The sequence below is a fragment of the Musca domestica genome, unplaced genomic scaffold, assembly GCF_030504385.1.
Source record: "Musca domestica strain aabys unplaced genomic scaffold, Musca_domestica.polishedcontigs.V.1.1 59, whole genome shotgun sequence".
Lineage (NCBI taxonomy): Eukaryota > Metazoa > Arthropoda > Insecta > Diptera > Muscidae > Musca > Musca domestica.
Genome location: NW_026712362.1, coordinates 1,737,203 through 1,759,122, shown reverse-complemented (window position 1 = coordinate 1,759,122; position 21,920 = coordinate 1,737,203). Strand labels below are relative to the sequence as shown.

The 21,920-nt window shown below is 34.1% G+C and overlaps 1 protein-coding gene across 2 annotated transcripts in view; it reads right to left on the bottom strand.

Moving 5' to 3' along the window:
- The window catches only part of LOC101894358 (uncharacterized), a 206,390-nt gene that overhangs the window by 3,765 nt on the left and 180,705 nt on the right, over positions 1–21,920 (bottom strand). For both annotated transcript variants that reach the window (XM_059129034.1, XM_059129035.1), the window contains exon 3: positions 3,527–3,961. In XM_059129034.1, the coding sequence (XP_058985017.1) occupies positions 3,527–3,961 (435 nt within the window). The remainder of the gene's footprint in view (positions 1–3,526; positions 3,962–21,920) is intronic.

Below are 21,920 nucleotides of genomic sequence, written 5' to 3'. Positions count from 1 at the left end.
AATTCAAATGATAGCCTATAGACGATCTTAAGAGATTTTATAGACTAGTTGAGTCTATCTCAATATTTGAAGGACTAAATGGAGCCCATATTCATAAAAGTGAGCTGAATGGGAGTCTATCGCTATATATGCGTGCTGACAGTGAGTTTATCGCTGTATAGCAAGCTGACAAGGAGTCTATCACTTGATAGGCGAGCCTTTCAATAGGGAGCCTATTGCTCTATAGGCGAGCTTATACGAATCATATTGCTCTATAGGCGAGCTCACAGGAGCCTACTGTTCTATAGGCGAGCTCACAGGAGCCTACTTCTCTATAGACGAGCTCACAGAGAGCCTACTTCTCTATAGACGAGCTCAAAGGAAGCCAACTGCTCTATAGGCGAGCTGACGGGGATAAAGACATATTTGGAGACTTTTTTTCGTTTAAATGGTATCGACCCTAAGGAAATCGGATGTAGGCGGCCTAAAATAAGTATATCCTTTTATAGACGGTTTGTAGTAGATTTTATGTTTTTAACGACGAAGTTAAATCCTGTTTCAAGTCTATCGACAGTATACCACTATATTGTCAAGCTCTTCGGGTGTAAACGAATTCAATCGGTAATTTACGGTGTGAAAAGCAAGCCTAGCGGCTAGGGATGACACGAAAAACAAGTCTATTAATTATGGCTGGCCTGAAAGGCTTTTGGAGGTGGGCTATTGGCTATCGCTTGACCTGAAAGACAGTTTTTATACCATGATCAGACTGAAAAACAAGTGTATCGGCTGCAGACGCACAGAAGTAAGTATATCGATCAAGGAAGATCTGAAATGTCATTGATGGCATGTTGGGCAGTTTATCTGCAATTAACCACTTGAAAGGCAAGTCTATAGGCTCTGGGCCGTCTAAAAAGCAATACCTCACTTGTTGCGATTTTTCAGAAGAAAAGACCTGCATTTTTATAAGGCCAAGGTGTATTTTTTCTTTGCATTTTTTGTGACACATTTTATGTGACCCCACTATAGATTTTTTCAAGCGTCGAGCAAAAGCGTGGGATTTTAAAGGTTTTTTGAAGGCCCCTTTTTGACGCTCTGGGTGGATTTTTGAAAGACTTTTCATTTTTTTAAAGGCTAAAGCGTGGAAGTTTGAATGATTTTTGAAGCTCCCTTGTAATGCCATGGCCTGAATTTTCGCCAGTTTTTTGAAGCCCCTTATGTAAGGCCATGGATTCCTAAAAGCTTTTTGAAGCTCCCTTTGTAAGTCGTGGATTTTCGAAAGATTTGTTGAAGCTCCCTTTCCCTGGCCATGACTTGAATTTTCGGCAGATTTTTGAAGCTCCTTTTGTAGGGCCACGACGTGAATATATTCGGCAGATTTTTGAATCCCTTATTGAAAGGCCATGTCATGGATTTTTGAAAAGTTTTTTTATTTTTTAAGGTCCCTATGTAAGGACGAGGCCTAGAGTTTGAGAGATTTTTGAAGCTCTCTTTGTTGGACCATGACACTAATTTTCGGGAGATTTTTAAAGCTCCCTTTGGCCATGACGTGGATTTAAAAAAGTTGAAACCCTCTTTAAAAGACCAAGTCGAAGACTTTTTAAAGATTATTTGAAGTCCCCTTCGTAAGACCAAGGCGTAGATTTTGAAAGATTTTTGAAGCTCCCTTTGTCAGGCCATGACCTGAATTTTCGGCAGACTTTTGAAGTCCCCTTTGTAGGCCCATGACATGAATTTTTGAAAGTTTTTTTAGCCCTCTTTGCAAGCCCGATTTTTTCAGAAGCCTCGATTGTAAGACCATGGCGTGGGTTTAAAAAAATAGAAATCCTCTTTAAAAGACCAAGCCGGAAATTTTTTAAAGCTTATTTGAAGTCCCCTTTGCAAGGCCAAGGCATGGTTTGAATATTTAGAATATTTTTGAAGTTCCTTTTGTAAGGCCAGGGGACGGATTTTTGAATGTTGATTTTAAAGGTCTTGTGCTGGATATTTTAAACATTTTATGGAGCTTCCAATGTAAGGTCTAGGCTAGGATTTTTGAAAAAAATTTAAAGCTTGAATTTTTAAAAATATTTTTGAAGTTCTCTTTGTAAGGCCAGGGTGGATTTTTTTAAATATGTTTTGAAGGTCTGGATATTCCTTTTAAAGGTCCTGGCTTTTGAAAAAAAATTGGAGCTCCCTTCGCAAAGTCTTGGCCTTGATTTTTAAAGCTCTCCTTTGTAAGGTCATGACGTGGATTTTCGAAAGATGTTCTAAAGGTTTTGGTTTGGACTTTTGAAAGCTTTTTGGAGCTCTCTTTGTATGATTTTGACCTGGATTATCAAATGATTTTAAAGCCTCCATTCTAAGGCCATGCCGTGGATTTTTCAAACATTTTTAAGGCTCCAATTTTAAGCCCTGTCGTGGTTTCCTTAAAAAAAAAAAGATTTTTGAAGCCCCATAGCGAGGATTTTTTAATGATCCTCTCTTCGAAGTTTAAATTTCAAAAATATTTAGAAGACACTAGCTTTATGTTCAAGCCAATTTCATTGAATTTTAAAATGGAAATCGTTCGAATATGAAAACCGATTAATCTCATTTTCTAAGAGCTAAGGCGGAGGGTATTAAAATTTCGGCGGAACACTTTTTTCCTTGTTATCCACATCAATAACTTTAATGCATTTTGAGTCATTAAACGAGCTGATGAGTTATAGTCGGCATAATTTTTTTTCTTCATTCCATCCTATCCATTTCCCGATTTCAATTACAATTCATTTGTCGTTCTGAACATTCAATGATCCTGAAAAATTATCATTTAAAATGGTACTTAAAATTCAATTTTTATATTCAATTAAAAATGGATAAAAAAAAAATTGTGAAATATTTCACTTTTTTCTCACAGACTTGGCTGAGATTAAATTTTTTTTTTACATTCTGACCGAATACGCAGAATTGTTCTACAATTTCAGTTTGTCTGGCTTATTAGTATGCCACACCATAATGACAGGTTATGAGCTGGACATGATGATATTCTTGACGGTCGGTTATGGTCTAACGATGTGACCAAAATCAAGACTTTTTTATGGGAATGAGAGAGAGGTAAAAAAAAAACACAGAATAAAGAAAGGCAAGAAACCTTTGTAAAAATTGTTAAATATTTTTTGAAAAAAAAAGGCTTGGATCTTTGGAAGTATTCCAGAATGTGAGCCATCCAACCATGTTCCAGCTTATACTTGTATTTCGAGTCCAATATCACAACGAAAATCTCAACCATGGAAAATGCAATAGAACTTCGGCTTACGTTAATGTATTCCAACTAGGATGGTTGAACCTCCCAAGTACCAAACAACGAATAAGGATTATTTCCAAGAAGTCCAACAAATTATTAATTCCGCTCAGCTCTAGCTGAACATGAATTGTTAATAAGCAAATCAAATGACCCTGAATATAATTTTTTGTTCTTATCAAACAAATCATCAATTCTTTAAAGCAGTCAGCCACAACAAATCCCTGACAAATATGTAAATTTTTAAAGCAGAAAAAAACAAATCGGAAAACACTTATCGCAACATACCTTTAAATCCAAATCATGCACCAAATGCCGACCAAATGAAGTTCCACCCGTTTTCTGGATATGCAAAAATACCATCACATCATGGCCGTCCATGTCGAATTGAAAATCCTCGTTGAGGACATCATCGTAACTCAGACCAGGATTGGCAATAATTATATTATTCTGTTGAATGCTTTTCGTTGAGGCCAGTGCCGATAGATGTTGTTGTTGTTGGGTTTGTGGTTGTGACTGTGGCTGGGACTGTTGATGGCCATGTGACGACGAGGAGGACAACAACGCCGATGAGGACGATGATGACGATTGATGAACCATTAAGGCACCGGTTGATGACGCTTGGGCAGCAGCAGCACCCAGGGCACCCGGTGGTGCCACTATTTCATTGTATGGTGGTATATCCGGTTGTAAAATCATGCTACGCTTCGATAATGCACAGACCTGCAAATGGTAAGGAGAAAAAGCAGACAGGAAATTCGAAATTAACGCTTTAAATTACAAAGTATTCGGAAAATAAAGGATTTTCATGTCAATAAATTAAATGAATTAATGTCACACAGTCTCTCTAAAGACCTGCTGGAGCGAGTCTCTCTATAGAAGAGCTGGAATGAGTCTCTCTGTAGACGAACTGGAGCGAGTCTTTCTATAGACAAGCTAGAGAGAGTCTTTCTATAGATGAGCTGAAAGAGAGGAGTCTCTAAAAACAGCCTGGAGAAAGTCTCTTTATAGACGAGCTGGAGAGAGTCTCTATAGGCGAGCTGAGCGAGTCTCTATAGGCGAGCTGGAGCTAGTCTCCATAGGTGAGCTGGAGCTAGTCTCCATAGGTGAGCTGGAGCAAGTCTCTATAGGCGAGCTGTTGAGAGTCTCCATATAGACGAGCTGGTGAGATTCTCCATATAGACGAGCTGGTAAGAGCCTCTCTATCGACTAGATGGAGAAGGTCTCTAAATCAACGAGCTGGATAGAGTATTTAAAAGCGAGCTCTATAAACGAGGTGGAGGGAGTATTTTTTTACGAGCTGGTGAGTCTCCCTATTGACTAGCTGGAGGGAGACCCTCCTTATAGACGAGCTGTAAAGAATCTCTCTATATACGAGTTGAAAGGGAGAAGTTTCTAAATATTCACTATCCAGAGTATCATTAAAGAGTCTATAAACTTTTTATCTGGTTGTCCTTGAATATATTTGCTAAAAATCATGAATCTGGCCTTGTTGGTCTTTTAACAAAATTATTTTAAAAAATCCACCATTACAGTTCTGGAAAATATTCTATAGGGTCCAAAATATAGTTCCGCTTGGCCTGAAAATTCTAAATCTTAAAAAAATAAAAGCTCTGGTAGACCTTGAAAGTTAATCAAAAAAAAAAAAAAAAAAATAAATAAATAAATAAATAAAATCACTATTATAGCTCTCGAGATATATTCCATAGGGTCCAAAATGAAGATCCGCTGGGCATTTAAAAAACTAAGACTTTTAGACTTTAATCGTAAAAATAATAATTCCTTAAAATATGCTGGTGATCCTTGAGGAAATAATATTCTTAAGAAAATTCGACTTTAATTCATGTGGCCTTTAAAAACTGTCTCTGAAAAGTCAAATACTGCGTTGGTCCTTGAAAATCAAATCGGCGATATTTGAGTCCTTCAAAAGTAAATTCTTAATTCACAACGACCTAAGAAGCCAGGATAATCCTGGCATTTTAGAATAACGCAGATCGTTGTGGTTTTTTTTAAGAATGTATTTTTCAAGGACGAAAATTAAGCGGATTTGATTTTCAAGGTGGTATTTGACATTTGAGAACAATTTTAAAGAACCACGTGAACTAAAGCCGAGGATTTTAATGAGTATATTTAGGGATAGGTATATTTCCTATCCAGGATGGTCCTGGCAAATGCTCTAAAAAATGCACAATTATGGCTTTATTGGTTCTTTAAAAAATATTCTACATATGGTCATTCCAAGAGCTTTCCTTAAAAGTCAGGATTTTAGCTCTGGTGGTTCTTAAAAAAAAAAAACAATCTCAAAAATCCCCGGGGATAGCTCAATGGGTCCTAGAAAAACTTCTTAAAAATCTACGATTATAACTCTGATAGTCCTTGAAAATACTTTCTTAATTTTTTTTTTCTTATAAAGCTAGTATAATAGTCCTGATTGCTAAAAGTTCACTATCATAGATCAGTTGGTCCTTGAAAAATAAAATCCTAAAACACACGATTATAGCTCTGGTGGTCTTTAGAAATATATTCTTAAAGAGAAAAAGTATATTTATAAGAATAACGTCAGGATAAAACCTCTGATGGTCCTTAAAAAATATTATTTAATCCCCATAGTCCTCCAAAAAGGTCCTTGATAAAGTATATTATAACCCAGAAATGATTATAATTTTGACAGTCCTTGAAACCCCATTCTAACAATGGTTCTTATAAATGTACGCTAGGATAACAACCCTGATGGTCCATGAAAAATAATCTAAAATATTCATGATCATGGATCAGTTGGCCCTTAAAAAATAAATCCTAAAGTCCACGGTTATAGCTCTGGTGGTCTTTGGAAAAAATCGTCTTAAAGCTGTGCTTGAAAAAAGTATCAGATAGTCAGAACAAAAGCTCTGTTGGATCCCCGATTTGAATTCCCATATGATACTTGCTATGGTAGTCCTTCCTAAAGTGGTCTTTGAAACAGTATTGTTAAGGAGCCAGGATAATGGCTTAGTTTGTCCTAGAGATAAATTTTTAAAAATCCACAATTACAGATCAGTGGGTCCTTGAAACAAATTTTTTCAAAATCCAAGATTATTCTTTAAAATCCTCAGCTATGGTTCCGTTTGTATCTGAAAAAATATGCTTTAAGAGCTCCTTGAAAAAGTAAATTTAGAAGTCCAGGATAATAGCTCTCCTGGTCATTGAAAAATATTCTTAAAAATCCTTCAAAAAGGAAATCATAAAATCATTATAAAAAAAATAAGTTCCTAAAAATGTCCTTCAAAAAGTATTTTTAAAACCCAAGGATAATAGCTCTGGTCGTCCTTCAAAAATATTCTGGAAAATCTAGGATCTAGGTGGTCTTTGAAGAAATATTTTTAAAATCCTGGAATAAATATTCCTAAAAAGATTAAAAAAGTGGCTCTGTTGGTCTCTGAAAAAAATATTTAAAAGAAGGCCCTTGTGAATCTTTGACCAATTAATACATAGAATTCCAAAATTATAGCTCTGGTGTTCCTTGAAGTCAAAAAATGCAAGATTTTCGATCAGTGGGTCATTGAGACCATAAAAAACCTCCTTAAATATGTCCATGAAAATATTCTTTGAAAGCCGGGATAAAGTTCAGGTGGTCCTTGCAATATATATTTCCTTAAAAATCAACGATCAGCGAGTCCTTGCAAATTCTTAAAATCCCTGATTATAGCCCAAATTGTCCTTAATAAAGTATTTTTACAAGTCCGAATAATAGGGTCGATCTTGAGAAATATCTTTTTTTAATATACTTAGATTTATTTGTTTTAATGAGTAATTGATCCTTGAAAAATATTTCTATAAAATCCGCAATTGGGTCCTAGTCTAGTCCTTCAAAAAAAAAAAAAATTCTAAAACAAAAAAAACTTAACTAAAAATCACTCATCCTGGGAATTTTTTCTTCAAAAAACTCCACGGTTATGGCCTTGTAATCACATAGTCCTTGAAAAATATCCTGTAAAAAATACGTGATAATGGCTATGAAAATTCTTGGGAAAATATATATTTTTTTTAAATACAAAATTTGAAAAACATTAAAAAAATGTCAAGATTATGGCTCAGATCCTTGAAATATATTATTAAAAAATCAGCGGTAAAGTTCTGCAGATTCTTGGAAAAAATATTCTTAAGAAATCCCCAAAGTCGGTTGTCCTTAAAAATTACTCTTCAAAATTTAAGATTATAGAATAGGAAGTCCATGAAAAATATTCTTTGAAAATCAAAGATTATAGCTCGGGTTGTTCTTGAAAAATTTCCTTTAAAAATGCACGATTATAGGTCTTAAGAATATTTTTAATAAATATCCGATTACAGCTTTGCTGGCCTTATATTCTTTTAAGAAAAACCCGGTTCAGGCTTTTTTCTGCCTTGAAAAAAGGTTTTATAAAAAATCCATTTTTAGTTTATAGCTCTTTTGCCCCTTTTGAAAGTCCACGGATCATTTGGACATTCCACCTAAGATTATGACTCTGCTGATCCATGAAAAAAAAAACTTAAAAAACAAAAGGTTATCAATTTGGAGCACTTGAATATTCCTTAAAAATCCCAAATCTAGCTCTGCTGGTACTTGAAACAATTTGCTTTAAAATACAAAGATTATAGCTAGGGTAGCCCTTGGTGGAATATTGATAAGAAATATTGCGATTTTAACTCCTAGGAGGGATATTCTGCTAGTCCTGAAGGAAAATACCACGATTTCAATAGAGGACTTCCTAGGAGACCGGAAAATGCTCTTCAACAACAAATTTCAATCCCCTCCAAATTCTGCTCCCAGCTTAAGCAAACAGAAAATATGCACTGACGCTGTGTATATAAATTGAATAACAAATTATTCAATGTACAAAAAACAATAGCTGCGGCAAAAGTAGAAAAAAGCAGGACCCACTCTCCCCCTCAGCCTTTAGTAATAATATTGGTAACATATTGCGGTTATTTTGTGCGGACATCAGAATGAACAACAACAACAAGGAACAGCTCTATCAAAAAAAAAAAACGATGTACCAACCAATTTTGATAGTGGGCGTTAACGTTTATTTGCACATCGTGGCGGTGGTGGTGCCGGTACCGGAGTTTTTTGTTGTGTGGATCGGCCGTAAATGGAATATTGTAAAGTACCTCGTTTTTCTGTGGGAGTGTTTGTGTACCTCTCGGTGTTTGTTAATATCTATGGATCGACTATGTTGTTATTACTACAACTGGTGCTGATACCACACATACAGTCGCACACCAACACCAGGCCGCTGCCATCGAACACTGGTACTTAATTGAATAAAAATATCATCTGTGGTAGAGATGGCGCACAATTGGTTTCGAATGAAAATTCAATTATAGTAGCCTTTATTTCAACATCCTTTTCGACACAAACGCAAATAAATACACACACCGATTGAATAAATGAACGAATGCGTATTTGTGAGCAATGCACAAACACACACACCCACGCACACATGCTCATACACACACACACACACGCCCAACAAAGGTACCAGGATATATCCATATAATGGAGGCAAATAATGTTTGTGCATCAGGAAATAGGTAATCGGATATGCACATTGTTCTTCCAATGAAAAAACAGGATTTCACTTGATTGCAGCAGAACAGTTTAAATGCTGGAATTAAATAAATGAAATCCTTAAATGGTAGCCTATTTTTTTGGAATTGAAATGGAAGGCTATTGGATAGTTGGAAACTGGGATTATGGTTAATATAAATGAGGGGATTTTGGTATATTTAAAAATATTCTTCAGAAAATTCACAACTTCGACTCCAACTGTTCTTGAAACTATACTATTTAAAATATCCAAAATTATGGTTCTAGGAGTCCTTGAAAAAAATATTTTTAAAATTGGTTCTTGAAAAGGTAATCTTAAGCAAATAAAAAAGCTGTAAGTTCGGCCGGACCGAACTTTGAACACTATTTACCATTTGGAACGAATTTGGCGCATTTTTTCCTTGAAAATATTCTGTAAAAACATCCACGATTATTGCCTTGTTGATCCTTGAAAAATAAAAGCTTTGTCAATCATTGAAAGTTTTTTTTTTTTTTTAAATCCAAAATTATGGATCTGTTAATCCTTGAAAAATAAAATTCATTAAATAATCCCACATTAAGACTCTGTTAGTCCCTGAAAAAATTTATGATTAGGACTCCGTGGGTCCTTGAAAAACATTCCACGTTTGTGGTCTTCTAGTCCTTGAAAAATATATGTTAAAAAATCCCTGAAATATTTTCTTCAAAAAATGAAATTATAAAAATCCAAAATTATGGATCTGTCGATTCTTGAAAAAAAATCATTAAATAATCCAACAAAAATATTCCAAAAATCCACATTTTGTGGTCTTTTAGTCCTTGAAAAATAATTTTAAAAAAATCCACGTTTTGTGGTCTTTTAGTCCTTAAAAAATGAAAAATATTCATTAAGAAATCCACGTTTTGTGGTCTTCTTGTCTTTGAAAAATATTTTTTAAGTAATTAACGTTTTGTGGTCCTCTAGTCCTTGAAAAATATTGTTTATAAATCTAGGTTTTGTGGTCTTCTATTCCTTGAAAAATATTTGTTAAACAATCAACGTTTATTGGTCCTTGAAAAATATTTTTTAAACAATCAACGTTTATTGGTCCTTAAAAATATTTTTTAAACAATCAACGTTTATTGGTCCTTGAAAAATATTTTTTAAACAATCAACGTTTATTGGTCTATTGATCCTTGAAAAATATTTTTTTAAAAACCCCCGTTTAGTTGTCTTTTAGTCCTTGAAAACTATTTTTTGAAAAATCCACGTTTTGTTATATTTTAGTCCTTGAAAACTATTTTTTGCAAAATCCACGTTTCGTGGTCTTTTAGCCTTGAAAAATATTCTTTAAAAAATCCAAGTTTTGTGGTCTTCTAGTCTTTGAAAAATATTCTTTAAAAAATTCACGTTTTGTGCTCTTCTAGTCTTTGAAAAATATTCTTTAAAAAATCCACGTTTTGTGGTCTTCTAGTCTTTGAAAAATATCCTTTAAAAAATCCACGATTTGTGGTCTTCTAGTCCTTGAAAAATATTCTTTGAAAAATCCACGTTTTGTGGTCTTCTAGTCCTTGAAAAATATTCTTTAATAAATCCACGTTTTGTGGTCTTCTAATTCTTGAAAAGTATTCTTCAAAAAATTGAAGGCTTATTGTATTCTAGTCCTTGAAAAATATTTTTTAAAAAATCCACGTATTGTGGTCTTCTAATCCTTGAGAAATATTTTTTTTAAAATCCACCTTTTGTGGTCTTCTAGTCCTTGAAAAATATTCTTAAAAAAATCCAAATTCGGAGGTAATCTAGTCCTTTAAAAATATTCTTTAAAAAATCCACGTTTTTTGGTCTTCTAGTCCTTGAAAAATATTTTTTAAAAAATCCACGTTTGGAGGTCTTCTAGTCCTTGAAAAATATTCTTTAAAAAATCCACGTTTTGCGGTCTTCTAGTCCTTGAAAAATAAATTTTAAAAAATCCACGTTTTGCGGTCTTCTAGTCCTTGAAAAATAAATTTTAAAAAATCCACGTTTTGCGGTCTTCTAGTCCTTGAAAAATAAATTTTAAAAAATCCACGTTTTGCGGTCTTCTAGTCCTTGAAAAATAAATTTTAAAAAATCCACGTTTTGTGATCTTCTAGTCGTTAAATAATATTCTTTAAAAAATCAACGTTTTGTGGTCTTCTAGTCCTTGAAAAATATTTTTTTTAAATCCACGTTTTGTGGCCTTTTAATCCTTCAAAATATATTCTTAAAAAACGTCGTTTTGTGGTCCTCTAGTCCTTGAAAAATATTTTTTTAAAAATACACGTTTTAGTCCTTGAAAAATATTTAAACAAAATCCTCGTTTACGGCTCTGATAATTCTTTAAAAATATTTTTGTCAATGCAGGTCTTTGGTCCTTTAAAAAACATTCTTTAAAAATCAAAGTTATAGGATCTTCAGGTCCGTTGAAAAATATTCCTAAAAAATCGAATCTTTAGCTCCTGTGGTCCTTTTGCACTTAAGATTCATTGAAAAATGTTCGTCTTTAAAATTTAATTCTAAGGCTGCAAATACATAAAAAGCTTGAAGTCATGGCTAGGCATATTAATGCCAAATTATAATGAAAAACGACGGCAGGATTTTAGTGCGGCTCTGTAATTCCTTTGTGAAATGTCACAAAATAGGCCGTGCCATGAATTCAAGCTTCTTATGTACTTAGCCCTTAAAGCTTTGCATATCCTATTTTAAGATATACGATAGTAGTTTTGTCGGTAAATTAAATATAAATCCAGAATTATAATTTCAGCTCCTCCTTCTTATCTGCTATTTTCGAAAAAAACTTCCCCCCTTTGGTAAGTATTTTATTAAGCCATTTAGAAAGGGCATTACGAGTTAAAACCCAATAACTGTTTGTACTCCATTTATATATTTTTCTTTGGTTTTTGCAGAAAGCAAACAGCACAGCAAACAAAATCCAGTTTTCTTTCTCTCTTTGAGAAATCTCTTTTACACACACACACACACAATCGTACATTCATTCATACAGATTTATTGAAACAGTTTCAAGTTGGAATAAAAATCTATTTTTTAAATAAACAATTTTCATTTACATACGAATATCCTTTTTACAAAAAGATTCACAACAAACCCGCACACAGCCACACACACACACTCACCCATACAGCATTAACAATACAAAGCATGCATAATAAATAAGGATAAGAGAATCAACAGAAAAAGGATTATTCAAATGGCTAGATTGTTTTTATTCTACCGCTCCACAAAATAAATAGCAACAACAACAACAAAAAATAAAAGAAAAGTTCACAACAATAGCTCAAAGTAATAAAGGACAAATCTCCGATGACAAGAACAATCCAAAATAAACTTTTAAGGACATCCATTCATAAGAGTGGCTATGGAGTGTCACTGTGTGTGTGTGAGTGCTCCTTGCTTGCTATATTGAAAGACAACAATTTTGGTTGAGAAGAAAAAACACAACACCAGGCAAGGATAAGGGCTCGACGCATAAAACAATAGCAGCCTATTGGTAGTATATAAAATTTTATGTCCTGTCAGGTCATAAATCAAAGAATTAAGCCTAAAGGATTCTTAAGGACAAGTACTACATCAAAGTTTTTAAGAATAATGTTTTTATTTGCCGGCAATATTTAATTGTGGGTGTGGAGATTCTGATGCCTGCTGACACGGGAATTTTTGTTTTGTACACTGAGGAAAATAATTGAAATGGAATTTGAAGGAACGACTAAAATCGAAAAAAATAAAACGAATTGAAAACAGATTCTGAAACGTGTCTTTTTAAAGAATATTTTTTAAAGTACCTGAAGATCCGTAAACGTGGATTTTTTAAGAATATTTTTCAAAGGACTTGAAGATCCTTAAACGTGGATTTTTAAAGAATATTTTTCAGAGGACCTGATGATCCTTAAACATGAATTTTTAAACAATATTTTTCGAAGGACCTAAAGTTCCTTAAGCGTGGATTTTTAAAGAATATTTTTCAAAGAACCTGATAATCCTTAAACGTAGATTTTTAAAGAAGGACCTGAAGAGCTTTAAACGTGTGTTTTTAATAAATATTTTTCAAAGAACCTGATGATCATATAACGTGGATTTTTAAAGAATATTTTCCGAAGGACCTGAAGAGCCTTAAACGTAGATTTTCAAAGAATATTTTTCAAAGGACCTGAAGAGACTTAAACGTGGATTTTTAGAGAATATTTTTCAAAGGACCTTAAAATCCTTAAACGTGGTTTTTAAAGAATAATTTTCATAGGACATGATGATCCTTAAACGTGGATTTTTAAAGAATATTTTTCAAAGAACCTGAAGATCATATAACGTGGATTTTTAAAGAATATTTTCCGAAGGACCTGAAGAGCCTTAAACGTAGATTTTCATAGAATATTTTTCAAAGGACCTGAAGAGACTTAAACGTGGATTTTTAGAGAATATTTTTCAAAGGACCTGATTAGAATCGTAGATGTTTTTGTAATATTTTTCAAGGACTATCCGAGCAATAGTCGTGGATCTCTTAAAGTATATTTTTTAAGGATTATCGGAGCCCAAGTCAAAGAATAATTTTCAAGGACTATCAGAGCCATAATCGTGGATTTCTTAAGGAAAATTTTTCAAGGACTAGAGTCATAATCGTGGATTTTTTAAAGAAACATTTTCAAGGACTCTCAGAGCCAAAATCGTGGATTTCTTAAAGAAAAATATTAAAACACTATCAGAGCCAAAGTCGTTGATTTCTTAAAAATATTTTTCAAGGACTATCAGAGCCATAATCCTGAATTAATTAAAGAATAATTTTTAAGGACTATCAGAGCCGCAATCGTGGATTTCTTAAAGAATATTTTTTAAGGACTATCAGAGCCATAATCGTGGATTTCTTAAAATATATTTTTCTAGGACTATCAGAGTCAACATCGTGGATTTCTTAGAGAAAAATATTGAAGGACTATCAGAGCTACAATCGTGGATTTCCTAAAGAATATTTTTTTAGGACTATCAGAGCTACAATCGTGGATTTCCTAAAGAATATTTTTTTAGGACTATCAGAGCCAAAATCGTGGATTTCTTTAATAATATTTTTCATGGACTATCAGAGCTGTAAAAGTGAATTTCTTAAAGAAAAAAATTCAAGGACTATCAGAGCCATAATCGTGGATTTCTTAAATAATATTTTTCATGAACTACCAGAGCTGTAAAAGTGAATTTCTTAAAGAATATTTTTCAAGGACTATCAGTCATAATCGTGGATTTCCTAAAGAAAAATGTTGAAGGACTATCAGAGTCATAATCGTGGATTTCACTATTTTACTTATATTTTAACAATATTTTGTCAATGACTTTTAGGGCCATCAGAGCAATAAAATTAAGGACCAACTTTGTCAGAAATTATCTTGTGAAATTTGAAGAATATTTCTCCAGGATTTTTTATGGTTTACTGTTGATTCTTAAGGATATTTTTGAAGAGCCATTTGAGCTAAAATCGCGGATTTTTTAAAGAGTGGTTTTCAAGTTTGGTTTTTTTTTAGAATGTTTTTAAGCAATCTTGTGGATTTTTTAAATATGTTTTTTTTTTATTTTTTATCTACTGTAATATTAAGTATTAATATAAAAATATAAAGGACAATTGTGAGATTTTTAAAGAATATTTTTTCAAGGACAATCACAGCTGTTATATTGACTTTAAAGGATTTTATTAAAGAGCCATTAAAACTATAATCGTATATTTAAGTTACTTGGTGGTGTAAACTTTCAAAATATTCTCTTCTCACAGCTCAGAGTTTTATCTTATCCAAAGCCCACAATAATTACAAAAAAATCCACAAAGAAATATTTCGCAATATCTTTAGCCAAATCCCCATTATTTTAGCAAAGAATTATTCTTGTCATCTTCACAGCCAGCCAGGATTGTATTAGAAATTAAACAGAGAACACTTAAATGTCATAGATAACCAAAGCCAATTCGCCCTCTCCTTCACCTCTCTATTTCTTCTCTAGTAGTGCCCTGCTCGATTACACTTGGCTTGGTTGCTTTTGAAATGAGTGTGTGTGTTTGACGGGAGACAACAGAAGGACACAGCGGATGGATTACAGTATGGCCTTTTATATGCCACGTTTGGATATGGAATGGTTTCCCAACGGCGGCCATAATGTCATTTAACCATTTGACTGGATGTGAGCTGGCGATGACTTCAAAAGATAATAACATTTCACGCTGACAATGTCCTGGTGCTGTGACACCACCAACACAAGCGTCAGCCACCCAGGCACAGCCACAGAAAAATGGCAATACACAAGAGAGAGCGAGAGAGGCAGAGAGAGGGAGAGATATGGGCCTTCAGAAACCCATGTGGCAATTATGATGCCACTTTTGTCACATGTCAGGGGATTGCCTTGAAATTTAAGAGGACGAAATAAAGCAGAGTTCACTTTAATGAGACACAGGGACGTTTATTTTTGGGCTTCATTAGACACTTGTGTTGACAAAAATAGTTTGTCAAGGATTAGCGGGGTCACAACCTTTTAAGGATATTCTAACAAGGACTATTATGGTTGTTTTAAAGAACAAGTACTTCAAAAGGAAGAGAACCATAATCCTGGATGATTTAAGGGATGTCAGTTTCGTAGACTAATGGACCTGAAGAGCTATTAACGTCGATTTTTAATGAATATTTTTCAAAAGATCTAAAGATCCTTAAACGTGGATTTTTAAAGAATATTTTTCCAAGGACCTAAAGATCCTTAAACGTGGATTTTTAAAGAATATTTTTCCAAGGACCTGAAGATCCTTAAACGTGGATTTTTAAGGAATATTTTTCCAAGGACCTGAAGATCCTTAAACGTGCATTTTTTAAGAATATTTTTCCAAGGACCTAGAGATCCTTAAACATGGATTTTTAAAGAATATTTTTTCAAGAACCTAAAGATCCTTAAACGTTGATTTTTAAAGAATATTTTTCCAAGGACCTAAAGATCCTTAAACGTGGATTTTTAAAGAATATTTTGAAAGGAGCTGAAGATCCTTAAACGTGGATTTTTAAAGAATATTTTCAAAGGAGCTAAAGATCCTTAAACGTGGATTTTTAAAGAATATTTTTCAAAGGACCTAAAGATCCTTAAACGTGAATTTTTAAAGAATATTTTTCAAAGGACCTAAAGATCCATAAACGTGGATTTTTAAAGAATATTTTTCAAAGCACCTTAAGATCCTTAAACGATGATTTTTAAAGAATATTTTTCAAAGGACCATAGGAGCCTTAAACGGGGATTTTTAAAGAATATTTTTCAAAGGACCATAGGAGCCTTAAACGGGGGTTTTTAAAGAATATTTTTAAATGACCTTGTTTTTTAAAGAATATTTTCAAAGGAGCTAAAGATCCTTAAAGGTGGATTTTTTAAGAATATTTTTCAAAGGACCTTAAGATCCTTAAACGATGATTTTTAAAGAATATTTTTCAAAGGACCAGAGGAGCCTTAAAAGTGGATTTTTAACGAATATTTTTCAAAGGACAAGAAGAGCCTTAAACGTGGATTTTTAAAGAATCTTTTTTCAAAGGACCTGGAGATCCTTAAAAATAAATTTGTAAAGAGTCTGTTTCAAAGGACCTGAAGATCCTTAAACGGGGATTTTAAAGAATATTTTTAAATGACCTTGTTTTTTAAAGAATATTTTTCAAAGGACCTTAAGATCCTTAAACGGGGTTTTTTAAATAATATTTTTAAATGACCTTGTTTTTTAAAGAATATTTTTTAAAGGACCTGGTTTTTTAAAGAATATTTTTCAAAGGACCTGAAGATCCTGAAACGTGTTTTTTAAAGAATATTTTTTAAATGACCTGATTTTTTAAAGAATATTTTTTTAAGGATCTGGATTTTTAAAGAATATTTGTCAAAGGACCTGAAGATCCTGAAACGTGTTTTTTAAAGAATATTTTTTAAAGGACCTGGGTTTTTAAAGAATATGTTTCAAAGGACCTGAATAAGAATATTTTTTAAAGGACCTGGTTTTTTAAAGAATAATTTTCAAAGGACCTGAAGATCCTGAAACGTGTTTTTTTAAAGAATATTTTTTAAAGAAGCTGAAGGGCCTTAAACGTTGATTTCATAGGATCTGAATAAAATAATATTTTTTAAAGCACCTGAAGATCCATTAAAGCTGATTTTTAAAGAATATATTTCAAAGGACCTGAAGAGCCTGCTGGAACGGATCTGAAGAAAAGAATATTTCAAAGGACCTTTTAAAAATATTTTCCATGATTTTTTATGTTTTAATTGTCGATTTTTAAAAATATTTTGAAGAGCTATTCCTTTACAATTGAGGACTTAGTACAGAATGCTTTATCAAGGATCCTTACCTTTTCTATATTCGACTGACCTGAAATTTTTGCCGTATGTAGGTATTTTTTACCCGACCACGGTATTTTTCCCGACAAAAAATAATTACTTTGCGGTAATCAGTTTCAAAACACCAACCAGCTTTAACAATTGAAAATGATCCGAGTATAGCCCCTAAACTCAACATGCTCCTCATATTCCCATCTCCCTTCCTGTCACAGTATCCTTCAATTAATATCCAAAATTGACTATTTTTATTTCCTTCCATTGTTATCTTAGCTAATGAAACATTGGTAATTCAACATTGAATGTGGAACACAAACAATATCATAATTAGAAATACAAACTAAAAGAAAGAAAAATTCAAGCATCATTGCTTAATTTGCTACACTGCAGGATATCCCCCACCCCGCTCACCCGCTCGATTAGCTAGGATTGATAAAATATTCTCCCCTCGATTCTCTTCAAAGAGCCGATAGAAAAACTGAAATGGCCATCGACAGAGAGAGAAAAGGAAAACTTTTCCTTTACCAAAAAGGAACAATTTAGGATAGTGGGGAAAGGAAGATGGAGAGCATATATGGCAGCAAAATAAATGTTTGTCTTTTGTGTGTGTGTGTGTGTATTTTACGAATTAAACACATACTGACATGGGGTGCCTTACAAAGCATCACATGTGGAAATTTTGCTTATTCACTCTTAACAATAGGATTTCATTGAAGATTTAGTCCTTTTTTATGTTAGCACCCAACGTCATCGTCATCATCAACTCGATTAATGCTGTTATTTCTCATCTTCTTTTTTGAAGCTTAAATTTGAAGAAAATCCGATTTCTCATGTTTCAATGGAAAACACACAATAACCGAAAATTACCTATACAATGAAAAGATATTATGGAAGATGAGGCTTTGAATACAAATGCGAATGATGATTCAAAATTATTTATCCAACTTTTGTCATAAGTTATTACAATATTTAAATGCGAAACTTGAAGAAAAATCTGTTTATAATGTAGCTAAAATCATCAAAATACCTAATATGGGGGGTACCATTATATGGGGGCTACACGAAGACGTGGACCTGCACAGACAATTTTCTGGCATGGGCTGAAGTATCCATTACGAACTTCACATGCGAAATTTGAAACAATCCCGGTAAATAATGTCGCTAAAATCATCAAAATACCGAATATCGGGAGGTACGATATATGGGGGCTATATGAAGACGTGGACCTAAATGACCCATTTTCTGTTTTATGCTGCAGTATGTATTATGAACTTCAACTACCAAATTTGGAACGATTCCGCTAAATAATGTCGCTAAAATCATCAAAATACCAAATATCGGGGGGTACCGTTACATGGGGGCTACACGAAGACGTGGACCTACATGGCTCATTTTTTGACATAGGATGTAGTATCCATTACGAACTTCAAATGCCAAATTTGGAACGATTCCGCTAAATAATGTCGCTAAAATCATCAAAATACCGAATATCGGGGGGTACCGTTATATGGGGGCTATATGATAACTTGGACCTACATGGGCCATTTACGAACTTAACCTGCCTACTGGCAAAATATACATGTGTGCAAAATTTTAGCCTGCTATCTCAATTTGTTCGAAAGATAGCGTGATTACAACAGACAGACAGACGGACAGAGAGACAGACACACAGACAAACAGACGGACATGGCTAAATCGTCTTAGAATTTCTAAAAAAAAGAAATATTTTCGGGTTTTGTTTCTGCAGATATTTGTTCTTTGCTGACTTATGGTCATATTTGAAAAATTACTCAAAACACAAAAAAATTTGCAAATTTAAGGAGATCTCAACTTAGAATGGACATATGTATATAGTAAAAAAAGTCAACCCATATTTTTTCACCTGCAATATACAGGGTGAGATGAAAAAATGCAACAAAGTCAAATGGCATAATTTTTATACATTTATACCCTACACCACAAGGTGGTCAGGGTATTATGTCTTTGTGCATTTGTTTGTAACAGGCGAGAGGAAACGAGATAGACCAATATTTCCTTTTGATGATCTGCATAGAATCACATTCTGAGGCGATTTATGCATGTCCGTCCGTCCGTCCGTCCATTTGTCCCTTTGTCCATGTATTTTTGTCAACAAAGCACAGTTCGCATTTATTACCCGATCCAGATGACATTTTGCCCAAATTATTTGTTTGGCCCATGGACGGACCCTATTGAAATTGGTGATAATCGGTAAAAATTTAGATATAGCTCCCATATATATCTTCGTCCGATTTGCCTTTTATTGTGCACCAAACGTGTAATATCAGCCCGAATAGTATGGAATTTTGTACATACAACCAGATTAGGCCTGAAAATAAGTATGGCAAATTTGATCGAAAACGGTTCAGATATAGCTATAGCTCCCATATATATATTGTTCATCCAATTTGTTATTTTTGACCTCCGCAGCCGTAATATGCATTCTGTAACAACAATATTTGGGGAAATATATCAAATACAGCTCAGAAATATCTTTGCCAAATTTTATCAAGATCGGTTCAGATTTGGATATAGCTCCCATATATAACTTCGTTCGATTTACATTTTATTGTGCACCAAACGTCTGATATTTGTCCAAATGGGATGGAATTTGGCACTTACGACCGAATTGAGTCTAGAAGCTAGTATGTCAAATTTGGTGAAGATCGGTTCAGATATAGCTATAGCTCCCATATATATTGTTCATCCGATTTGTTATATTTGTTACTCACAGCCCTAATATGCACTCCGTAACAACAATATTTGGGGAAATATATGAAATACAACTCAGAAATATCTTTGCCAAATTTTATCGAGATCGGTTCAGATTTGGATATAGCTTTATCCGATTTCAAATTAATTGTGCACCAAATGGGCAATACAAGTCCGAATTTAATAGATACAAATGCTTCGGCATATTTAGTCATTTGAAATTTTAATTATAATTATAATCATAGCGCGTATGATTGAATTCTCCCATAAAAACTTTTAATTGTTATGTGGAGCTCTACTAAATTAACAAAGTGGTTTAGGGTACCATAAAGTCGGCCCCGCCAGACATTAAGATTTTCTTTACTGGTTTCTTAAATTTTATTGAATGAAGCAAAAAATGTCGGAAATAGCATCAAAGTTTAGAATAAGTTTTCATTTGTTCGATTTGGCACGAATTGTGGCCTTCGAACGGCCAATGTAACTGTTACACTCTGCCCGAATATTGCCCTGCGATATTTGGCCCATTCCCGGCAAAGCGCTTGCTTGAGGTGATCGACACTTTGGTATTTGATAGTGCCAACCTTGCTTAACAAAATCCTCCAGACACAATAGTCCAACGGATAGGTATCCGGAGATTTTTGTGGCCATTGTGCGCTGGAAATGAAGCGAGGAACCTCATTCTGTAACCATTCTGGGGTGGCGCGTGCTGAGTGCGATGGTGCTGAGTCTTTTTGGAATGTCCAAGGTCTGTGGCCAAAATGTTTTCGTGCCGGAGGCTTTAATACACCTTCCAGAATATTTTCGCAATAACATTCGGCATTTATTCTGATGTTTTAATACACCTTCCAGAATATTTTCGCAATAACATCCGGCATTTATTCTGATGCCACGGTCGATTAATACCAGCGGAGAGCGACCATCGGCTGTTGTGGTGGCCCATACCAACACCATGGCCGGCTTGAGGCTTCAGTTCTGGTGGCCAACCGAAGGTGGACATTTTCAGCTGACCTCTTTGGCAAGTAAACACGATCGTTTTGTTTGTTTACAAACTGCTGTACAACGAATGTTTTCTCATCGGAGAGGAGAAAACCAAATTCTGCAGTACACCACTTTCGGCCAAGCGAAGCAACTCTTTAGCTCTTTTGAGCCTATTTTCTTTCAGTTGCGGTGTAAGTTCTTGCACTTTTAGGAATTTCAATGGCTTTATGGTTCGAGCTCATTTTTCAATATTTGCCGAATGGAATGTTGCGATATGTTCAGCTCACGAGCCATTTTTCGGCCACTGCGATGCGAGTTTCGATCAGGTCGCTTCTTTACTTTTCGAACCATTTCTGCTGATGTTGCTGTTTTCTCCGGTCCACTTCCTGGACGTCGGGCTACGCTACCAGTACCACGGTAACGAGAGATGGTTCGAGACACAAAAGAGGTATTCACTTTTAAATGCTGAAGTGCTCTAACGATTGCCTCTTGTTGTTCTCCAGCCAAATATAAATGAATCACACTATCTCGCTTGAATTCCATCACGAATAACTTTTTTTCTGGAAAATTCTTACCAAAATGCTTTTGTACGCTTGGAAAAAATATAATAAGCTATCACTGGAATAATTTCAACAGCTGTCGGACGAGTGGCTTAGAAATGACAGCAGTCTGAAGTTGGTTGCAGTTTTTTTTATCTAACCCTGGATAATAAAAATGGTATCATATAGAAGTTTTCGTAAAGTTAAAATTTGATTTTTCAAAAACCCTTCGGTACATATATCTTTCACTCTACCACTGACTTTCATTCCAAATTTCTGAATTCTAGGTCATTCCGTTTGTCCACTACGAAGTATTCAATATTTAGTACTTTTCGCATCCTTCCAGCACGATTTTCCAAAAATAATAGCCTTAGCACCAAGGCTGATCTGAGTGCAAAATTTGGAGATTCTAGTATCAGCCGTTTCATCTGGGCGTTGATTCTTGCAGAGTCAGTTATAACATTACTCTTTTATATATAGACCGATCGAGTTCGGAGATGGGCAGTATAGGTCCAATACATTTGGTACCTCCCCCACAAAAGCTCAACATTGTCACAG